The sequence below is a fragment of the Mobula hypostoma genome, chromosome 17, assembly GCF_963921235.1.
Source record: "Mobula hypostoma chromosome 17, sMobHyp1.1, whole genome shotgun sequence".
Taxonomy (NCBI): Eukaryota; Metazoa; Chordata; class Chondrichthyes; order Myliobatiformes; family Myliobatidae; genus Mobula; species Mobula hypostoma.
The window spans coordinates 52374079-52392924 of NC_086113.1; the positions used below are offsets into that span (position 1 = coordinate 52374079).

The following is an 18846-nucleotide window of genomic DNA, read 5'->3' on the forward strand; positions in this document are numbered from 1 at the left end:
CATCATGTGTGCTAGCCTCCATAGTATCCAAGACATCTTCCAGGAGTGGTGCCTCAGAAGGGCAACGTGCATTATTAAAGGCTGACATCACATAGGACATGCCTCTTCCCATTGTTAAAGCTGGGAAAGAGTCAGCAATTCAGGAACAGCTTCTTCCCCTCTGCCATGTGATTTCTAAATGGAAATTGAACCTATGAACGCTACCTTGCTTAAAAAATTATTTAACTATTTAATATACATGTACGCTTACTGTAATCCTCTTTTTTTTCTATATTTATCATGTGTTGCATTGTATTGCTGCTGCTGTAGCAAATTTCACAACATATGCTGGTTATATTATGCCTGATTCTGAAATCAACTGATGAAGGGTCTTGGCCTAAAACATCAATTATTTATTCATTTCTATAGATGCTGCCTGACCTGCTGAATTCCTCCAGCATTTTGTGAGATGTATAGGACTCTGGTGAGGCTACACTTGAAGTATTGTGTTCAGTTTTGATCGCCCTGCTCTAGGAAAGATGTTATTAAACTGAAAAGAGTGCAGAAAGGATTTACGAGGATGCTGCCAGGATGTGAGCGACTGAGGTTGCACAGGCTAGGACTTTATTTCTTAGAGAATGAGGGACTGTGGGGTGATCTTATAAGAGGTGTGTAAAATCACTCGATGTATAGATAGGGTGAGTGTACTCAGGGTTTGGAAATCAAGAGCTTGAAGACATAGAAGTCAAGATGAGAGGGAAAGGATTTGAGGATAACTTCCTCATCCTATACATCTGTACCATGACCTCTCAACTTTCAAACTCAGTGCCTTGATTTATGAAGGCCAGTGTATGAAAGCCTTGTCCGCCTGTGAGTGCTCTTTCTGCGTACCATATGCTTGTACTCCAGGGGCTCATTTTTTCTACAATGCTCTTAAAGCCGTGCTGCTGACTGTGAAAGCCCTACCTGGATTTCACTTTCAAAGTGCTACATTCTACACCATCCAATCATTCAGCTAATACTGCTCCCATTCTGCCAGTGGGCTATGGTTTAAGTATTTTAACACAGTGACAGACAATGAGCAACTGTTGCTGGTACTACACAACGCATTGGAGACAATTGCCATTTGAAGGTTTGGCAGTGCACTCACTGGCAGATACGTGATGCAGAATGTTAATTATGAGGACAAGTTTAGTTGTTTCTTCATTCACTTTTGCAGACTATTCAGGTAACTGCATGTCCTTTAGAGGTCAACCAGCTTGGCCATTGATGGACATTGGAGATTGCCCAATTAGTGTGTACATTTTCTTCTTTGTGCTGCTACCAAGTGTTGTTCAAGGGGATGAAGAGACAATCTTCATAGAAAAAAATTAAATAAAACAGTAAGGTAATCAATGACAAAATCAGCAGCAGTCTCTCTACTCCTTTTTGTTAACTTTAATTCACCCTGGTTCGTGTGTTATATGCCACATTACTGACTAATATACCGTATGACTATGTTACGAAATCATGCAAGGTCACATCTTTCAGTGCTTTCAGCCTGTGCTAGTGTGCTTTAAGTACCAGAGCTACTTTGTGGTCTCAATCTGTCATTGCTCAACCCTGTCAGGTCTCAATACCCTGTGGTTTTATTAAACTGAGGCCACATTGAGCATGGTGACCCTAACTTTATGCAATTTTCAATAGCATTGACTGCTCTCCTTGGTTGGTCATTATATTTCTGATTGTTTTTGAGATCCCTGGAATAAACATCAATAGCAGCTTGCTTCGGAAGGTTAACTGCTAAATTATTTCTGTGTTTCCAAGTATTATCCTTTCCAAGATGATCCAAAATGGAAAAGGGAATCGCAGAGGGAGCAATCCCTGTGGAAAGCCCCGTTTGAGGTGGGGGGCAAGGTGAATTGGGAAGTAAAGATATGTTTGGTGGTAGGAGACATTTGGAGATTGTGGAAGTTGTGGAGGATAATGTGTTCAATGCGGAGGCTGATGGGGAGGTAGGTAAGTACCTACAAGAGGGACTCTATCACTGTTAAGGCAGCAGGAAGATGGGGTGAGCACGGATGTTTGTGAAATGGAGGAGATGCAAGTGAGTCGGGCAACCTAAGTGCTACACCTGGCCATACACCTCTTCCCTCACCTCTACTCAGCATCTAGGCAGTCCTTCCAGGTGAGGCAACACTTCACCTGTGAATCTGCTGGGGTTGCCTATTCTGCCACGGTGCTCCCGATGCGGCCTCCTCTACATTGGTGAGACCCATCGTAAATTGGGGGACCGCTTCGTCAAGCACCTCTGCTCTGTCTACCTCAAGCAGGACTTCCCAGTGGTCAAACGTTTTAATACCGATTCCCATTCCAGTTCTGGCATGTCGGTCCATGGCTTCTCTTGTGCCAAGATGACGCCACCCTCAGAGTGGAGGAGCAACACCTTGTATTCTGTCTGGGTAGCTTCCAACCTGATGCAATGAATATTGATTTCTCCTTCTGGTAAACAAATTTCACCCCCTTTTTTCCTCTATTCCCCACTCTTGACGTTTTACCTCTGCCTTTCACCTCCCCCAGTGCCCCTCCTTCTTCCCTTTTTCCCATGATCCAGTCTCCTCTCCTATCAGATTCCTCCTTTTCCAGCCCTTGAACTTTCCCACCCAGCTGGCCTCCTTCCCCTCCCCCCACCTTTTTATCCTGGCATCTTCTCTCTTCCTTCTCAGTCCTTCAGAAGGGCCACGGCCTGAAACTTCGACTGTGTATTCATTTCCATAGGTGCTGCCTGACTGCTGGGTTCTTCCATTATTTTGTGTGTGTGGATTTGGATTTCCAACATCTGCAGATTTTCTTGTGCTTATCATTTATAATCCAATGCTAGCTGCAACGCATTCGCCCTCTCGCAAAGAAGAGAAATTTATCTCTGGCCCTTCCAGTTGAGCTGTGGCAGTTTTAGTATGTGGGTGCTTTTTAAATATTTTGAGGACAAAGAAATGTTCCTGTTATAGTCATAGTCATTGTCGTAGTCATACTTTATTGATCCCGAGGGAAATTGGTTTTCGTTACAGTTGCACCATAAATAATTAAATAGTAATAAACCATAAATAATTAAATAGTAATATGTAAATTATGCCAGGAAATAAGTCCAGGACCAGCCTATTGGCTCAGGGTGTCTGACCCTCCAAGGGAGGAGTTGTAAAGTTTGATGGCTACAGGCAGGAATGACTTCCGATGACGCTCAGTGTTGCATCTCGGTGGAATGAGTCTCTGGCTGAATGTACTCCTGTGCCCAACCAGTACATTATGTAGTGGATGGGAGACATTGTCCAAGATGGCATGCAACTTGGACAGCATCCTTTTTTCAGATACCACTGTCAAAGAGTCCAGTTCTATCCCCACAACATCACTGGCCTTACAAATGAGTTTGAAGGGATGCCAACGTTAGTTCAGAAGATAAATTCTGCCAGCAGTTTGTATTAATGTGGGCTTCCTTTCTGGTCCCGATGAAGGGTCTCGGCACAAAATGTCAACTGGTTATTCATTTCCATGGATGCTGCCTGACCTACTGAGTTCCAACAGCATTTTGTGTGTGTTTCTTCAGTGTATACCTCTGGATCCGAAGTTTTCTGTCAGACTAAATAGAAACATATTTGTTATGTCCTTGTGTAGCTGATTGACAATCCATTGGTTCGCTTTGTTTTGTCGTACTACATTTGCACAAGTTCCAGCTTTGACATTTGTTTCACATTCCCAATCTTACATCTAGGCTTGCAAAATCTTTCAATGTGAATTCTCTCCTTGAAATTTAAATGATTTATTTAGCATTTGATAGTTCTGTATTTAAATTACCTTCATTAATTTCTTTTCTCAGGAGCCGACACACCCTGAAAGTTCGAGAGCACAAAGTGTTGGGTCCATATGTAGATGGCTTGTCACAGCTGGCTGTAACATGTTTTGAGGTAAGTAGTTGGATTGACCTTTCGCACTTCTGTCGCAAATATTAAACAAATTGTGTTTAAGTTGAAAGAACAACAGCTCTTCCAGAAAAAAAAAGATAACTTCCATTGATAGTTCATGCTCCCTTAAGTTTATGGTTTTTATGAGAAAACTTCACTTGATTTTTATTATTAAACACAGTTTTGTACCGTTATCTGGATATGTTGATCAACAACAGCAAAGCTCAAAGCCATAAAGTGAACTGTGTCTTTTCAGGTTTGTTATTTTGTGCATAATTTTTATGAAAGGAAGTTCTTAACCTTTTGTTTGTGTCAGTGATGAAGTGTCATCAATAATTGGTTCATTGTTTTGAAAAGATAAGCATCTAAGGTTCTTACTTTCATGCTTAATAAAGTTGCAGCCTATATTTGAACTGTTGGCACACCTAATTGTGAAACAAGCTTGCACCAAGGTATTAGACTTAGTTTAGAAATGCTAATATGTTCATGTAATTTGCTTCCAAGTAATTTTCTACAGGATTCTTACCAGACCTGGATTAATGCCATTTTTCCTTATTGTAAAGTAAGCTAATTGTTCTCATTAAATTCTCTTGCTCCATTCTTGCTAGGTTAAACACTGTTAGTTCATCTAATGATTATTATTTGAGCAAAAATAAACGACAGAACTTTAATGATTAACGAAACACAATAATGTGATGGCCAGCTAAGGAATGAACTGGTGATATGATATGGGATCTCTGTGCAATGTCATGTAACTCACCTTCAGTGCATCAGCAAATGATATAATTAGTTTCTATCCTCCAATTTTGTGGATCTTCCAGTCCTTCAATCAGCAATCAAAAGGGCAGCCGGTAATGGTTGTGTAATATCAGTTTAGTGAAAAAGGATCTAGTGCTTTTCCGGCTTTTTCATGAATAAATTCTTTTCAGGTTTCCAGCTGGCTACAGATATCAAATATAACCAACGTTTCTTCTTTGAAGAAGCTGGCAGAGTTTGTCATGGAAACGTCGGTTATAATCGATACCTGTAGCCAGCTGGAAGCCCGAGAAAAGTTTATTCATCTGTTTTGTGTTTTGTATGCTATTACTTCAACAGCAGTTATTGATATTTTAGGAGTTGTTATGCCTTGTCTGAAGGACAAATTGGAAATGTAGCTACGAGTTTCTACTGTATTCTATCCACTTGTATGGAAGCATAGATGGAAACACATTTATCTTACCTATTGAACAAAAGAATACTTGATGGAAGTGTTTCTAAATTAATTTCGTGACTTTTTTTTTAATATTGGAAGCACCATTTCTCCGTGTATTTTTCTGTGTACTGCATAAGGTGAGGTGTGGTCTTTGCTGCCTCCCCATATTTGTGGTGCAGAAAGTTCAAATCCGTGACTATCTCCTGCACTACTACCGGAATGAAATTCATCTACTTTTCAGGAGATTATGAAAGTCTGAAGTGTTTTTCAGTTGTCTTCTGAAATTCAACAGACTAGCTTTTGTAGGAATGTTACCATTTGGCTGTTGATTTAAGATTGATCCCCAGATTGTACAAAAGTCCTGGTCATTTTTCTTTCATACTCTTGGTGATATAACTCTTTGCAAGCTTTTCATTTGTCTTCAACTTATAACAATGTTACTTGGTATCTTTTAGCCTTCATTTTCAATTTCTTTTGGATATGCCCTGCTATCTTTTTTAACTGCCTTAATGTCTGATTTTGTTTAATGCTCTGAAATATCTTGAGACCTTTCACATGAATGAAAATCTGCAGAAAGTTGTAAACAGCTCCATCGTGGGTGTTAGCCTCCGTAGTATCTGAGACATCTTTAAGGAGCGGTGGCTCAGAAAGGTGGCATCGATCATCAACAATCCCCACCACCCAGGGCAGGCCCTCTTCTTAGGAAGGAGGTACAGAAGCCTGAAGGCACACGCTCAGTGATTCAGGAAGAGTTTCTTCCCCTCTGCCATCCAATTTCTAAATAGACATTGAAACCATGAACACTACCTCACTACTTTTTTAAAAATTTCTGTCTTTGCGCTATTTATTTTAGTTTAACTATTAAATATACTTCCTGTAATTCAGTTTTTCCTATGTTTATCATGTATTACATTGTACTGCTGATGCAAAGTTAACAAATTTCACAACATATACCTGATTCTGATTTTGAGTATTGTTCAGAATCAGGTAGTGAGATAAAAGGATACTCAATTAAGTACAGATCAGCAGGAAGTTCTTCTCTACACAGGTTGTGAATCTTTGGGGCACTCTGTTATAAAGTTGTAGAGGTTGAATCCTTGAATTTAACCAAGGCAAGCATTGATAGATAGTGGGCTGATGTGATGAGGAAAGCAAAAAGCCCGTAGAGTCAGTTTGAAGGAAGGTTTGGAATGCAAATGAGCATCAAATGTGTTTGCTGAATGAAGCGAATGTAGTGTCTCCATTCTTGTAGTTTGATGTTAGAATTACCATCAGTTTGGCGACTTAATGATTTGCATAAATCCTATATCCATTTTCTCTTTGATATGCAAGGAACGGTGGAGCAGGTTGGACAAATTGTGACTGGGGTTTAGAAGAACAAGATTCAGAAAGTGCTTGAAGGATTCAATTCTGAGAAATTGTTACCCCTTTGTGGAAATCTGAATCTTTGAGATGGGGGCATTGTTTCAGAATAAAAGGATACTCAATTAAATAGAGATGAGCAGGAAGTTCTTCTATACACAGGTTGTGAATCTTTGGAGCACTCTGTCATAAAGTTGTAGAGGTTGAATCCTTGAATTTATTCAAGGCAAGCATTGATAGCTTTTCAGATGACAGAAGGGTTGAGAGTTTTGGTGAACAAGTAGGAAAATGAAATAGTGGCCAAAAAAAATCAGTTACAATCTTACTGAACGTCAGAACAAGTGTGACTGTGTGAGTTTCCTCCAGGTGCTCCAGTTTCCTTCCACAGCCCAAAGCACACCAGCTAATATTGTAAATTGTACCATTGTAAATTGTCCTGTGATTAGGTTAGAATTATATCGGGGAACTTCTGGGTGTCGCATATTCTGCCTTGCATCTCAATAAACAAAGAGAATACATAGGCTATTTTTGATCCTAATTTTAAAGTGCTTGCTGAATGCAAATTCAAGACTTGTTTGCTTAAACAACATTTTGATCTGAAGGAGCTATTTGGTTCAATATAGATTAGTATAGCATATAATCCTGTACTAATGGAAAGTATTTCCCTTACCAAGGGGAGGAAAATATTTTGTCAAAGTATCCAAATAACATCTACAACGTGTCTCTTCAACATGTTTTAATGTACTGTTCCAAGCAATCAATGCATTTTATTGGTGAACGCAGCAGGCCAGGTAGCATCTGTAGGAAGAGGTACAGACTGTACCTCAGGAAGAGGTACAATCTGTACCTCTTCCTATAGATGCTGCCTGGCCTGCTGCGTTCATCAGCATTTTTTTTGTGTGTGTCACTTGAAATTCCAGCATCTGCAGATTTCCTCGTGAGTACATTTATTGATGATGTTTTGCAGGATATTGAATCCTTGATGTCAGAAGGAAACAAATCACGAACTGTTGCAGCCACCAACATGAATGAAGAAAGCAGTCGCTCTCATGCTGTCTTCAACATTATTTTAACTCAGACCCTGTATGACTTACAAAGTGGAGTAAGTTTGTGTCTCTTTCCTTTTAGATGAGAAATCACGTCGATTGATATGATTTGTATGGATATCTGTAATTTACTGTTAGCATTTGTTACAGGTTTAATGCAACCACTTTACTTCCTTTTCAGACTTCTGGTGAGAAAGTAAGTAAGCTGAGCCTGGTGGATCTGGCTGGGAGTGAGAGAGTATCCAAGACCGGAGCTGCAGGCGAACGTTTGAAGGAGGGCAGTAATATTAACAAGTGAGAGAACAATGTCAATTGAATATAAATGAACAAGAGTAACTTTTTATAGGTTTGTGTGACTTCAAATAAGTCTAAAACGTTCATTATGTCAATTTTCAAACGGGTGCCTGTTCACGTTAACACTTTTTGTCTCAGTTGATAGCACATTTGTTGTCTCACAGGGCAGTGGATTCCAGCTCGCTTGAGAATGTAGCCATATAATCTTGGTTGACATTTGAATACAGACCTGATTGAGTGCTAAACTCCGTGCTGTTGCCTTTGGGGTCAAACATTATACCAAGCTCTGTCTGCCTTTCCAAGTGGATATAACTAATCTCTTTGATACTTTGTGAAGAAAAGGAAGAAATTCTCCTATTATTTCCCTGATTATTTTCCTCTCGGCCATTGTTACAAAACTGATTACTCAGGCATTCATTTAATGGGGCTTTTCCTTGCTTAAACTAGCTGTCATGTTTTTCCAAAAGTTATTTGCAAATGGTTCTCCATCCTACCAAGAAATAAAACAACTACTGAGCTCTATTTCTTTGGATTCAGGCTTAATTAGTAATTTCATAGAATAAATAAAGAAAAATCATTTAATTACAGAAACACCAATGAAGGGATAAATTTTAAATTGCCTAAAAAATCAGAGTCGGGTGAATAGTTGTTAGACCATTCCTTGGATACAGATTTTTAATTTTTTAAAAATAATTTTCCAAATGAAAACTTCATATAATTTGTTAAATTTATTCAATGTTTAACAGAATTATGAGTCTCACGGATATGAATTTTGCTGTGTTTTCTTCTCAGATCCCTTACAACTCTAGGGTTGGTTATTTCTGCGTTAGCTGATCAAGTAGGAGGAAAGGGCAAAAGCAAGTTTGTGCCTTACAGAGATTCAGTACTCACCTGGCTTCTCAAGGTATCAGTATGAATGGAGAGTATCCATCAAAAGAACTGTATATGGTGAAAAGACAATTGCACATTGCACGCCAATATCAAAAGTCACCTGATATATAAAAATAACTACATGGGAAATGGATTTGCATGCAACTTGAGCAATGATCTGCTCAGCATGTGCAGGAAAGGGGGAAAGGGAATTGATTTTTGCTTCAGATTCCAACATGTACACTCTTGAGTCTCCATTACATGCAACATTGTCTTACTGGATAATAAGGATCTTGTTCTTGGCCCAACTATGATAAACTTATGTTATAGGTCTCCCAACAGCCAGCAGGACAGGTATGTGGGCAGATTGTGGAAAGATGTAGTGCAGCAGGATTATTGTCGTGGGTGATTTAAACCCCCAATATTGATGGGGACTCCTTTAGTGCTGGCGGCTTAGATAGAGCAGAATTTGTTAGCAGCGTCCAGGAGGGTTTCCTGCAACAATATGTAGTCAGTGAGGGATGGAGTCATACTAGATCCAATGAATGAGCCTAGCCAGTTGAGCAAAATTTCACTGGGAGATCATTGTAGGAACAGGGACCATAATTCTATAAGTTTTAAGATGATTATGGATAATAACGATAAGGTATGTCCCTGGGTGTGATTGCTAAATTGGGTGAAGGCTAATGACAAGAATTGGAGAAGGTAGATTGGGAGAGTCTGTTTGAGGCTAAACCTACATCATATATTGCAGTCATTTAAGTTCTATTTGTTTGGAGTCCAAGGGCTGTATGTTTCTGTGAGACAAAGAATGCCAGTAGATTTTGGGACTTTTGGATGACAAGATATTGCAAGTTTAATCGAAAAGAAAAATGAAAGTCTAGGAAATATGAAGGAAGCAGGAAACAGCTTAGAACAAGGAATTAGGAGGGCTAAGTGGGTCCATGAACTGTCCTTGACAAACAGGATTATTTGTAGAATCCTTCAGCACTGTCTGCATGCATTAGGAGCAAGAGGGTAGCAAGGAAAATGATAGATCAATTCAAGGATGATGGAAGGCATTTATGCTTGGAGCCAGTGGAAGTTGGTGAGGTCCCTAATGAGTACTCTGATTCAGTAATTACCAAGGTGGGTGTCTTGAAAATTATTAAGGTGGGTAAGCCCCCAGACTCTGGAATCTATCCTGATTATTGAAAGAGGTAAGGGAGGAGATTTCTCAGACCTCGACAAGAGTTCTGTATCCTGTAGCTACAAATAAGATGCTAGAAATCTAGTGAATGGCCAGTGTTGTTCCTTTGTTCAAGAAAAAACAGGGACAAACAAGGAAATTATGGCCTGTGAGCCTTGCTTCACTGGTCGGGAAAGTTTTAAAGTAAATTCTTACAGACAGGGTTTACTTGCATTTGAAAAAGCATGGAATTATCAGGCATAGTCAGCATGGCTTTGATCCAATAAACTTGTTGGAGTTTTGGAAGAATTGACGAAGATGATGCAGGGTAGGGGTAGTCAACATTGTCTGCATGAACTTTAACAAAGCTTATGACAAGTCCTTCGTGGTATGGTGGTCCAGAAAATTAAACTGCATGGGATCCAGTTGAGATTGTAAATTAGATCTCAAATTGGATTAGTCAGAGAAGACAGGGTGTAGTTGTGTGTCTTTCTGTCTGGAGGTCAGTACTGGCACCTCTGTTGTTTGTAATATGTATTAATGATTTGAAAGAAAATGTAGCTTATCTGAGTGGTAAATTTGCAGATGACACAACCATTGGTGAAGTTCCAGAATGTGAGTGAGGAGGCTAGTCAGAATATACAGCAGGACATAGGTCAGCTGCAAATTTGGGCAGGCAAATGGCTGATGATTTCATTTGTAAATGTTTGAGATGATTCAATTTGGGGCATCAAATACAAGGGGAAAAGTACACAATAAATAGCAGGAACCTTAGGAGCACTGATGTATAGATAAAGTCCATAGCTCTCTGAAAGTGATAATACAAAAGGATAGGGTTGTAAAGAAGCTTACAGCATGCTTGCCTTGATTGGTTGGGACGTAAAAGTTAACGAATTGTGTGTAAAACTTTGCTGAGGCTGCATTCGGATTATTGTGAATAGTTCTAGTTGCCACACTAATAAGAAGGATTGGGAGGCTAGAAAGAGGTTCACCACAATGTTGCCTGGATTTGGGAGTATTAGCTAGGAAGAGGGGTTAGACAAACTTGGGTTGTTTTCTCTTGGAATTTGAGTGGGCAACCTGATAGAAGTTTATAAAATTATATATGGCATGTATAGGGTCGATACAGTCATTTTCCCAGGGTAGAAATGTCAAATACTGGACAGTATGGGTTTAAGGTAAAATGAGGAACATTTTGTTTACACATAAAGTGGTAGGCGCCTGGAACCCACAGCCAGGGTGTGTGGTTGAAACTGATACAATAGCAATATTTAAGCAGTAGTTAGGTAGGCTGATGAGCAGGCAGGGAATAAATGGTTGCAAAGGGCCCATTCATGTGCTGTAGTCTTCTATGTTAATATTAAGGGTTTAACCTGACATGATTTTGGGGATCAAATCAACTTAGAACAAATTTGTTAATCAATAGCCCTAGATGACAACAATATGATGGTCACTTTTCGAGGTCTTTTGAGCGGGGCATTAGAGCAAATGGAAATCATTTTCTTGGTGCTTTTTCGGGGTATCCTAAAGATAGATGGGGTTAAGAGGAATGTGTGTCTTGTACTGTGTCACATTCTTACCCTTTTAAGCGAAACAATAATTATTGCTTTATGTAAAAATGAGTAAATTTGAAGAAGTGCTGAATTTCAGCGAGGAAGAATGGTGTAACAAATTATGTTACAATCATTATTAAACACTGCATTTTTTTTGCCTCTGGATATTTGTGTGCTTTTTATATTAGCTTGGTTGCTTTCTATTTCAGAGTAAGAGGATGTTGGCTGAAGTTGTATTTCAAGACTTCAATATCTAATCCTTCCTTAGATTCCCCTCAACACTGAGGCTCAATCATTACTTACTGAACTTCATGTTCGGCTAGGGACTGCTTGCACATGAAAATTTTGCTGGTGAAGTTTGGAGAAGAGCTGAGAGAACTGCTTTGAACTAACGTCAGAACTGTAATCCCGAACTTGGCAGTGTAACTTGTCTGATCACATGACAACAAATTCCATTTCAGATTGGCTCATCATTTGTCAATTAAATCAGATGTTGGAAATACAAGGCCTTTTTATGAATTAATTTAGCTGAGTGAAACAACAAGGATGTTAGGGAAGTTGCATCACACTCCTTTGGCATAATCCCCTTTTTGACAAATTATGACAAATTTGGGACCGATTTATCTTCATGTCAAATACCACACTGTCAAAATCTTAGACACAGCATTTTAGTTGCATAAAATAACTAAATGTGACAATGTCAATTAGATTGTGCCATAAACATTTAAGATTTAGTTGCATATGCTTTTAGCAAGTGCTTTTGTTTTCATACTTCGTAAAGAAGCTTATCCATTTTAAAGATGCTTCTATATCTAAATGTTTTCTTGTTAAGTACCTTTTAGCTTACATTTCACGTAACATACGCATTCCCTTTATTTTTAATGTATGAAAGTAAAAAGGAGCTCCATACTCCTGAGCAAACTGACAGGAGAGCTCCACCTCATTTATTAGTGTTACTGAGTCTGTGCATACCATCTGGAGACTGGGTTTGAAAAACTTATTTCCATAGACATTTCCAGAATCTGTATCAGTTTAGTGGCCGTTTTCTTTCACCCAGTGATGGGGGGAAAGGTCCTAGCAGCTTCCAGTCCAGAATGCCAGCTGATGTAAATTTACCCATTGTCCTTATAAAAGCATCACCCTTAAATGAGGAAGAGACTATTAACGCATATAATGATAGGCAATGTAGAGTTAGAGTTTCTGTCACCATGATTTTATACATATTATGTATATTGACCAATCTCGACCTTTAAAGAATGAACTGCAAATGTTACTGGTGTCTCAGACAAAATTTTTGATCAGACCAATTGGCTCATTAATTTGCTGGGTACGGGCTGGCTTTGATGGTATAAAGGCAGAATTTTGGTTGTGCTCTTACAGCAAAATGCTATATTAAAATAATATTCACAAATACAGTGAAATATATTTGAAAAGTGAACAAATTGCTTTTGGCAGTATATTATGTTTCTGAATTAACAGACTGTTACTATGTGTATCACTGAAAGACTTTAGATGTATACTGCTGTTACATCCCAAGAGCTGATCGTATTGTTAATAGTAAACATTCATATTTATGAATTAGGACAACTTGGGAGGAAACAGTAAAACTGCCATGATAGCAACCATAAGCCCGGCTGGCGACAATTATGAAGAAACTCTGTCTACACTAAGATATGCAGACCGGGCAAAACGCATAGTAAACCACGCTGTAGTGAATGAGGATCCCAATGCCAAGATCATTCGAGAACTCCGTGAGGAAGTAGAAAAACTTAAGGAACAATTAAGTCAGGCTGAGGTAAGAAGGTGAAGGTGAATGACCAACATTAGAGCACAGAGTATGTTTATGACATGATTTCTTACTGTAACATTAGCCAGAAGGTCCAGGTGATTTATCTATCTTACAACCCTTTAGTTTCCCAAGAGCCTTCTCATTAGTAATGTCAACTTCACACACTTCTGATCCCTGACGTTCTGGACTTCCACCATACTGCTAGTGTCTTCCACAGTGAAGACTGATCCAATTCCAACACCTCCCTCCTCTTTCTTGATCTTTCTGTCTCTATCTCTGCAGACAGCTTATCTACTGGTGTTTACTATAAGCCTACGGACTTTCACAGCTTCCTGGACTATTCCTCTTCCCACCCTGTCTCTTGCAAAAATGCCATCCCCCCCTTGCAATTCCTCCATCTCTGCCGCATCTGCTCTCAGGATGAGGCTTTTCATTCCGGGACGAGGGCGATGTCTTCCTTTTTTTAAAGAAAGGGGCTTCCCTCCCTCCACCATCAACACTGCTCTCAAATGCTTCTCTCCCATTTCACGCACATCTGCTCTCGCCTCATCCTCCTGCCACCCCACTTGGAATAGGGTTCCCCTTGTCCTCACCTACCACCCCACCAGCCTCCGGGTCCAACATATAATTCTCTGTAACTTCCACCACCTCTAATGGGGTCCCACCACCAAGCACATCTTTCCCACCCCCCCCTTCTGCTTTCTGCAGGGATCGCTGCCTATGCAACTCCCTTGTCCATTCATTCCCCCCCCTCATCCCTTCCCACCGATCTCCCTCCCAGCACTTATCCTTGTAAGTGGAACAAGTGCTACATATGCCCTTACACTTCCTCCCTCACCACCATTCAGGGCCCCAGACAGTCCTTCCAGATGAGGTGACACTTCACCTGTGAGTCGGCTGGCGTGATATACTGCGTCTGGTGCTCCCGATGCGGCTGGGAGACCATTTCGCTGAACACCTACGCTCTGTTCACCAGAGAAAGCAGGATCCCATTCCACGTCCCATTCTCATTCTGAAATGTCTATCCACAGCCTCCTCTACTGTAAAGATGAAGCCACACTCAGGTTGGAGGAGCAACACCTTATATTCCATCTGGGTAGCCTCCAACCCGATGGCATGAACATTGACTTCTCTAACTTCTGTTAATGCCCCATCTCTCCTTCGTACTCCATTCCTTATTTATTTATTATTATTATATATTTTTTCTTCCCTTTTTTTTTGCTTTTTTCTCCCTCTGTCCCTCTCACTATAACTCCTTGCCCATCCTCTGGGTTTTTTTCCCCCTCCCCCTTTCTTTCTCCCTAGGCCTCCTGTCCCATGATCCTTTCCATTCTCGAGCCTTGTATCCCTTTTGCCAATCAACTTTCCAGCTCTTGGCTCCATCCTTCCCTCTCCTGTCTTCTCCTATCATTTCGGATCTCCCTCTCCCCCTCCCACTTCCAAATCTCTTATTATCTCTTCTTTCAGTTAGTCCTGACAAAGGGTCTCAGCCCGAAACATCGACTGTACCTCTTCCTATAGATGCTGCCTGGCCTACTGTGTTCACCAGCACTTTTTGTGTGTGTTGCTTGAACTTCCAGCCTCTGCAGATTTCCTCGTGTTTGCAAAATATTTATTCAGTTTGTCCGGTATTTCCGTGTCCCCCATTATTACCTCTCCAGCATCACTTTCCAGTGGTCTGATATCTACCCTCACATCTCTTTTACACTTTATGCATCTGAAGAATTTTTTGGTATCCACTTTAATATTATTGGCCAGCTTACTTTCACATTCCATCTTTTTCTTATTAATGATATTTTTTTAGTTGCCTCTGTTGGTTTTTAAAAACTTCTCAATCCTCTAGCTTCCCACTAATTTTTGCTCTAATATATGCAGTCACTTTGGCTTTTATGTTGGCTTTGACTTCTCTTTTCAGCCACAGTTGTGTCATCTTGCCTTTAGAATACTTCTTCCTCTTTGGGATCTATATATGATATGCCTTCCAAATCGTTTCTAGAAATTCCAGCTATTGCTGCTCTGCCATCATCTCTGCCAGTGTTCTTTAACAAACAGTTTTGGCCAGGTCTTCTCTCATGCCTGTGTAATTCCTTTTATTCCACTGTAATACTGATAGATCTGACATTAGCTTCTCCTTCTCAAATTTCAGGGTGAATTCAATCATATCATGATCAGTTGCCACTAAGGGTTCTTTTACCTTAAGCTCTCTAATCAATTCCAGTTCATTGCCACAGCACCCAATCCAATATAGTTGATCCCTTAGTGGGCTCAACCACAAGCTGCCCTTTTAAAAAAAAAACATCCCATAGGCATTCTAGAAATTCCCCCTCTTGGGATCCAGTACGCACCTGATTTTCCCAATCTACTTGCATCCCAATGAGTATTGTAACATTCCCCTTTTGACATGCATTTTCTGTTTCCCATTTTAGACAACATCCTTCTTACTATAATTATACTGAGTGCATTCAAATATAACACCTTCAGTCCTGTATTCACCCTTTTCGTTTTTGTCCGTCTTTTATATTTTAAAATAATAAATGTCATTGAAAACATCAGGAAGGGAAGACGCAGGCTATGAACCAGAGTAGCACACACAAAATGCTGGAGGAACTGAACAAATCAGGCAGCATCGCTGGAAGGGCATAAACAGTTAACGTTTTGAGCTATGACCCTTCAGCAGGATTATAAAGGAAGGGGGCAGAAACCAGGAAAAAAATGAAGAGTAGGTGAAGGTGTACAAGCTAGCAGGTGATACATGATACCGGGGGTCCATTCTTATTACCCTCTCACCCCGCAGGTTCCCCTCCTCTTTCCCTTCTATGGTCCACTGTCCTTACTTATTAGATTCCTCCTTTTTCAGTCCCTTACCTCTTCCAGCACCTCCCAGCTTCTTACTTCATCCCCTCTCCCACCCACCACAAGGCTGTGTGCTTAGTCCCCTGCTCTACTCACTTTGCACTGTTATTGGCTCAGCACAGCTCCAATTCAAGCTTGCTGATGACACCACTGTCATTGGCCAAATCAAGGGCGGTGATGAATCAGCCTATAGCAGGGAGATTGAATACCTGGCTGAGTGGAGTTGTAACAACAACCTCTTACTCATTGTCAGCAAGGCTAAGGAGCTGATTATTGACTTCAGGAGAAGGAAACCAGAGGTCCCTGAGCCAGTCCTCATCAGAGGTGGAGAGTGTTAGCAACTTTAAATTCCTAGGTGTTATAATTTCGGAGGACCTGACCTGGCCCGGCATGTAAGGGCAATTATGAAGAAAGCATATCAGGACCTCTACTTCGTTAGGTGTTTGCGGCATGACACCTAAAACTTTGATAAACTTCTGTAGATGAGTATTGGAGAGCTTATTGACTGATTGCATCACAGCCTGGTCTGGAAACACCAATACCCTCGAATGAAAAATCCTACAAAAAGTAGTCGATACAGTCCAGCCCACCATGGTTAAAGCCCTTGTAACTATTGAACACATCTTCATGAAAGCAGCATCTATATTCAGGGACCCCCACCACCCAGCACATGCCCACTTCTCACTGATGCTATCAGGAAGAAGGTACAGAAGCTTCAGGGCTCACACGAACAGGTTAGGGAAGAGTAACTACACCTCAGCAATCAGGCTCTTGGACCAAAGGGGATAATTTCACTCAACTTCACTTGCCCCATCATTGAAATTTTCCCACAAGGTTCACTTTCAAGGACTCGTCATCTCATGTTCTCGATAGTTATTACTTATTTATTTATCTTTTTTTTTCTTTTAGTATCTGCACAGTTTGTTGTCTTCTGCACTCCGGTTCAATGCCCTAGTTGGGCAGTCTTTCATTGATTTTGTTATGGTTATTATTCTATAGATTATTGAGTATGCCCACAAGGAAATGAATTTCAAGGTGACATATAGGTAATTTGACAATAAATTTATATTGAACTTCAAACCTTCCCTCTCAGCTGGTCTCAACTGCCAGCTTGTTCCTTTCGCTCTCCCACCTTCTCGTTCTGGTCTCTATCCCCTTCCTTTCCTGTTCTGATTAAGGGTCTAGGCCTGAAATATTGACTGTTTATCTCCCTACATAAATGTTGCCTGACTTGTAGAGTTCTTCCGGCATTTTGTGTGTGTTACTCAAGATTTCCAACATCTGCAGAATCTTTGTGTTTATTATTAGCCAGAGCTTACCTTTTTACTTGTTAATAAATAAATACGGTTGTTCCTCTTGGATGAACCAGACTGTGTGTGTCTAATTCCTCTCTGCTCAGTGTCTGTGCTTTACAGCTGGTCTCTGGTGATTCCAGGAGCAGAATTGGATGTTAGAATTTTATGTTTTATAACTTCAAAGCACAAAACTAATCAAAGGAAAACACGGAGCTGGGATCATGTGTGTACTCTAGATTTGTTTTTACTTCAGCAAAATGCAATCGCCTGACATGATGGCATGATGGTGTATGCCATTCACGTACTTTTACATATAACCTGTAATGAATTATTTAAAGGAAAAAAGCTCAATCAAACAATATATTTACAATACTACTCAAATATTACTGAAGTATTAAATACACAGCAAGAATGTGTCAGCTTGTCTCTGACTTTGATGACTGAGGGACAATCTAGGCAGAGAAGAGAAGGTGGGCAGTGATTTCCAATGGAATCTCTAGTAAGAGTGAGAAAAATCCAGCCCAAGCAAATTCTGTCTGCCTACAATTTTATAGCACTTATCGTTATTTCCTCTTTTTTTCTGATGAGTGGATTAAAAATGATCTCAGGCCTGTGCTATCTTGCTGTGTTATTACTGTTGAGAGTCAGCGTAGTTGGAGCCATTTGATTTGCCCTGTACAGTATATGAACTTAGCAGGGACTCTATCCAGATCTAGTCCTGATTCACTAATTCCTTTTTTAAAAAAGAATTAGTAAATCAGTGACTGGAACTAGACATAGTTATCAAATATCTCAAAGATAATTTGCCTGTCGCATGTAAATGTCAGAACTATATTATCAGGAGGTAATAACTAATGTAGGAGGTAATGATTAATGTTGGACCCTTTGGAAAATTATTCACAAGAATGTAAAATGTTGAACTTAAAATGTCAAAAAACAATATCTTTTCCATATCTAAAGAGAATTGGTTTTGGAACCAAGTACCTGAACTGTTTTGGACAAGTCTAAAGCTTAATTGCTGATTTCTGTTAATTTAGCTAATCTAAAGTAGAATGAATTTATTATCATGATTTCATTCAGACTGTGAAAAATGTTTATTTGCAGAAGACAAAGTACATCTTCAACTAACCCTATCTTTCAATGAAGATATGAGGTGGTTAGCTTCAAAATCAGCTGAAGATTCACTTTTTTTTAACCTCCGCCCTGATGAAGGATCAGCTATAATTTTAAGATCATAAGGTATTTTTAATGTTAATGCATGTTAAAAATGATAGAAACTTTTTGTACTTGTCATCTAGGCAATGAAAGCACCAGAGCTGAAGGAGAAATTAGAAGAATCTGAAAAACTTATAAAAGACCTAACTGTTACCTGGGAGGAGAAACTGAGGAAAACTGAAGAAATTGCACAGGTTTGTTTGTGGAGGAAAAAGATTTAATGGGATTAATAATTTCTTTCCTTGCGATAACAATTATAAGTTCAAATGTGCCACTTGTGCTAAAGGTCAAAGTT

At 39.8% G+C, this 18846-nt stretch overlaps 1 protein-coding gene across 6 annotated transcripts in view; it reads left to right on the forward strand.

Moving 5' to 3' along the window:
* Nucleotides 1-18846, forward strand: part of kif13a (kinesin family member 13A) — a 273571-nt gene that overhangs the window by 154343 nt on the left and 100382 nt on the right. For all 6 annotated transcript variants that reach the window (XR_010020777.1, XM_063069892.1, XM_063069895.1 and 3 more), the window contains exons 7-12: nucleotides 3830-3917; nucleotides 7436-7570; nucleotides 7696-7808; nucleotides 8601-8712; nucleotides 12982-13194; nucleotides 18635-18745. Coding sequence is in view for 5 of the 6 variants with exons in the window: in XM_063069892.1 (XP_062925962.1) it covers nucleotides 3830-3917; nucleotides 7436-7570; nucleotides 7696-7808; nucleotides 8601-8712; nucleotides 12982-13194; nucleotides 18635-18745 (772 nt within the window). In the remaining variant the exon portion in view is untranslated. The remainder of the gene's footprint in view (nucleotides 1-3829; nucleotides 3918-7435; nucleotides 7571-7695; nucleotides 7809-8600; nucleotides 8713-12981; nucleotides 13195-18634; nucleotides 18746-18846) is intronic.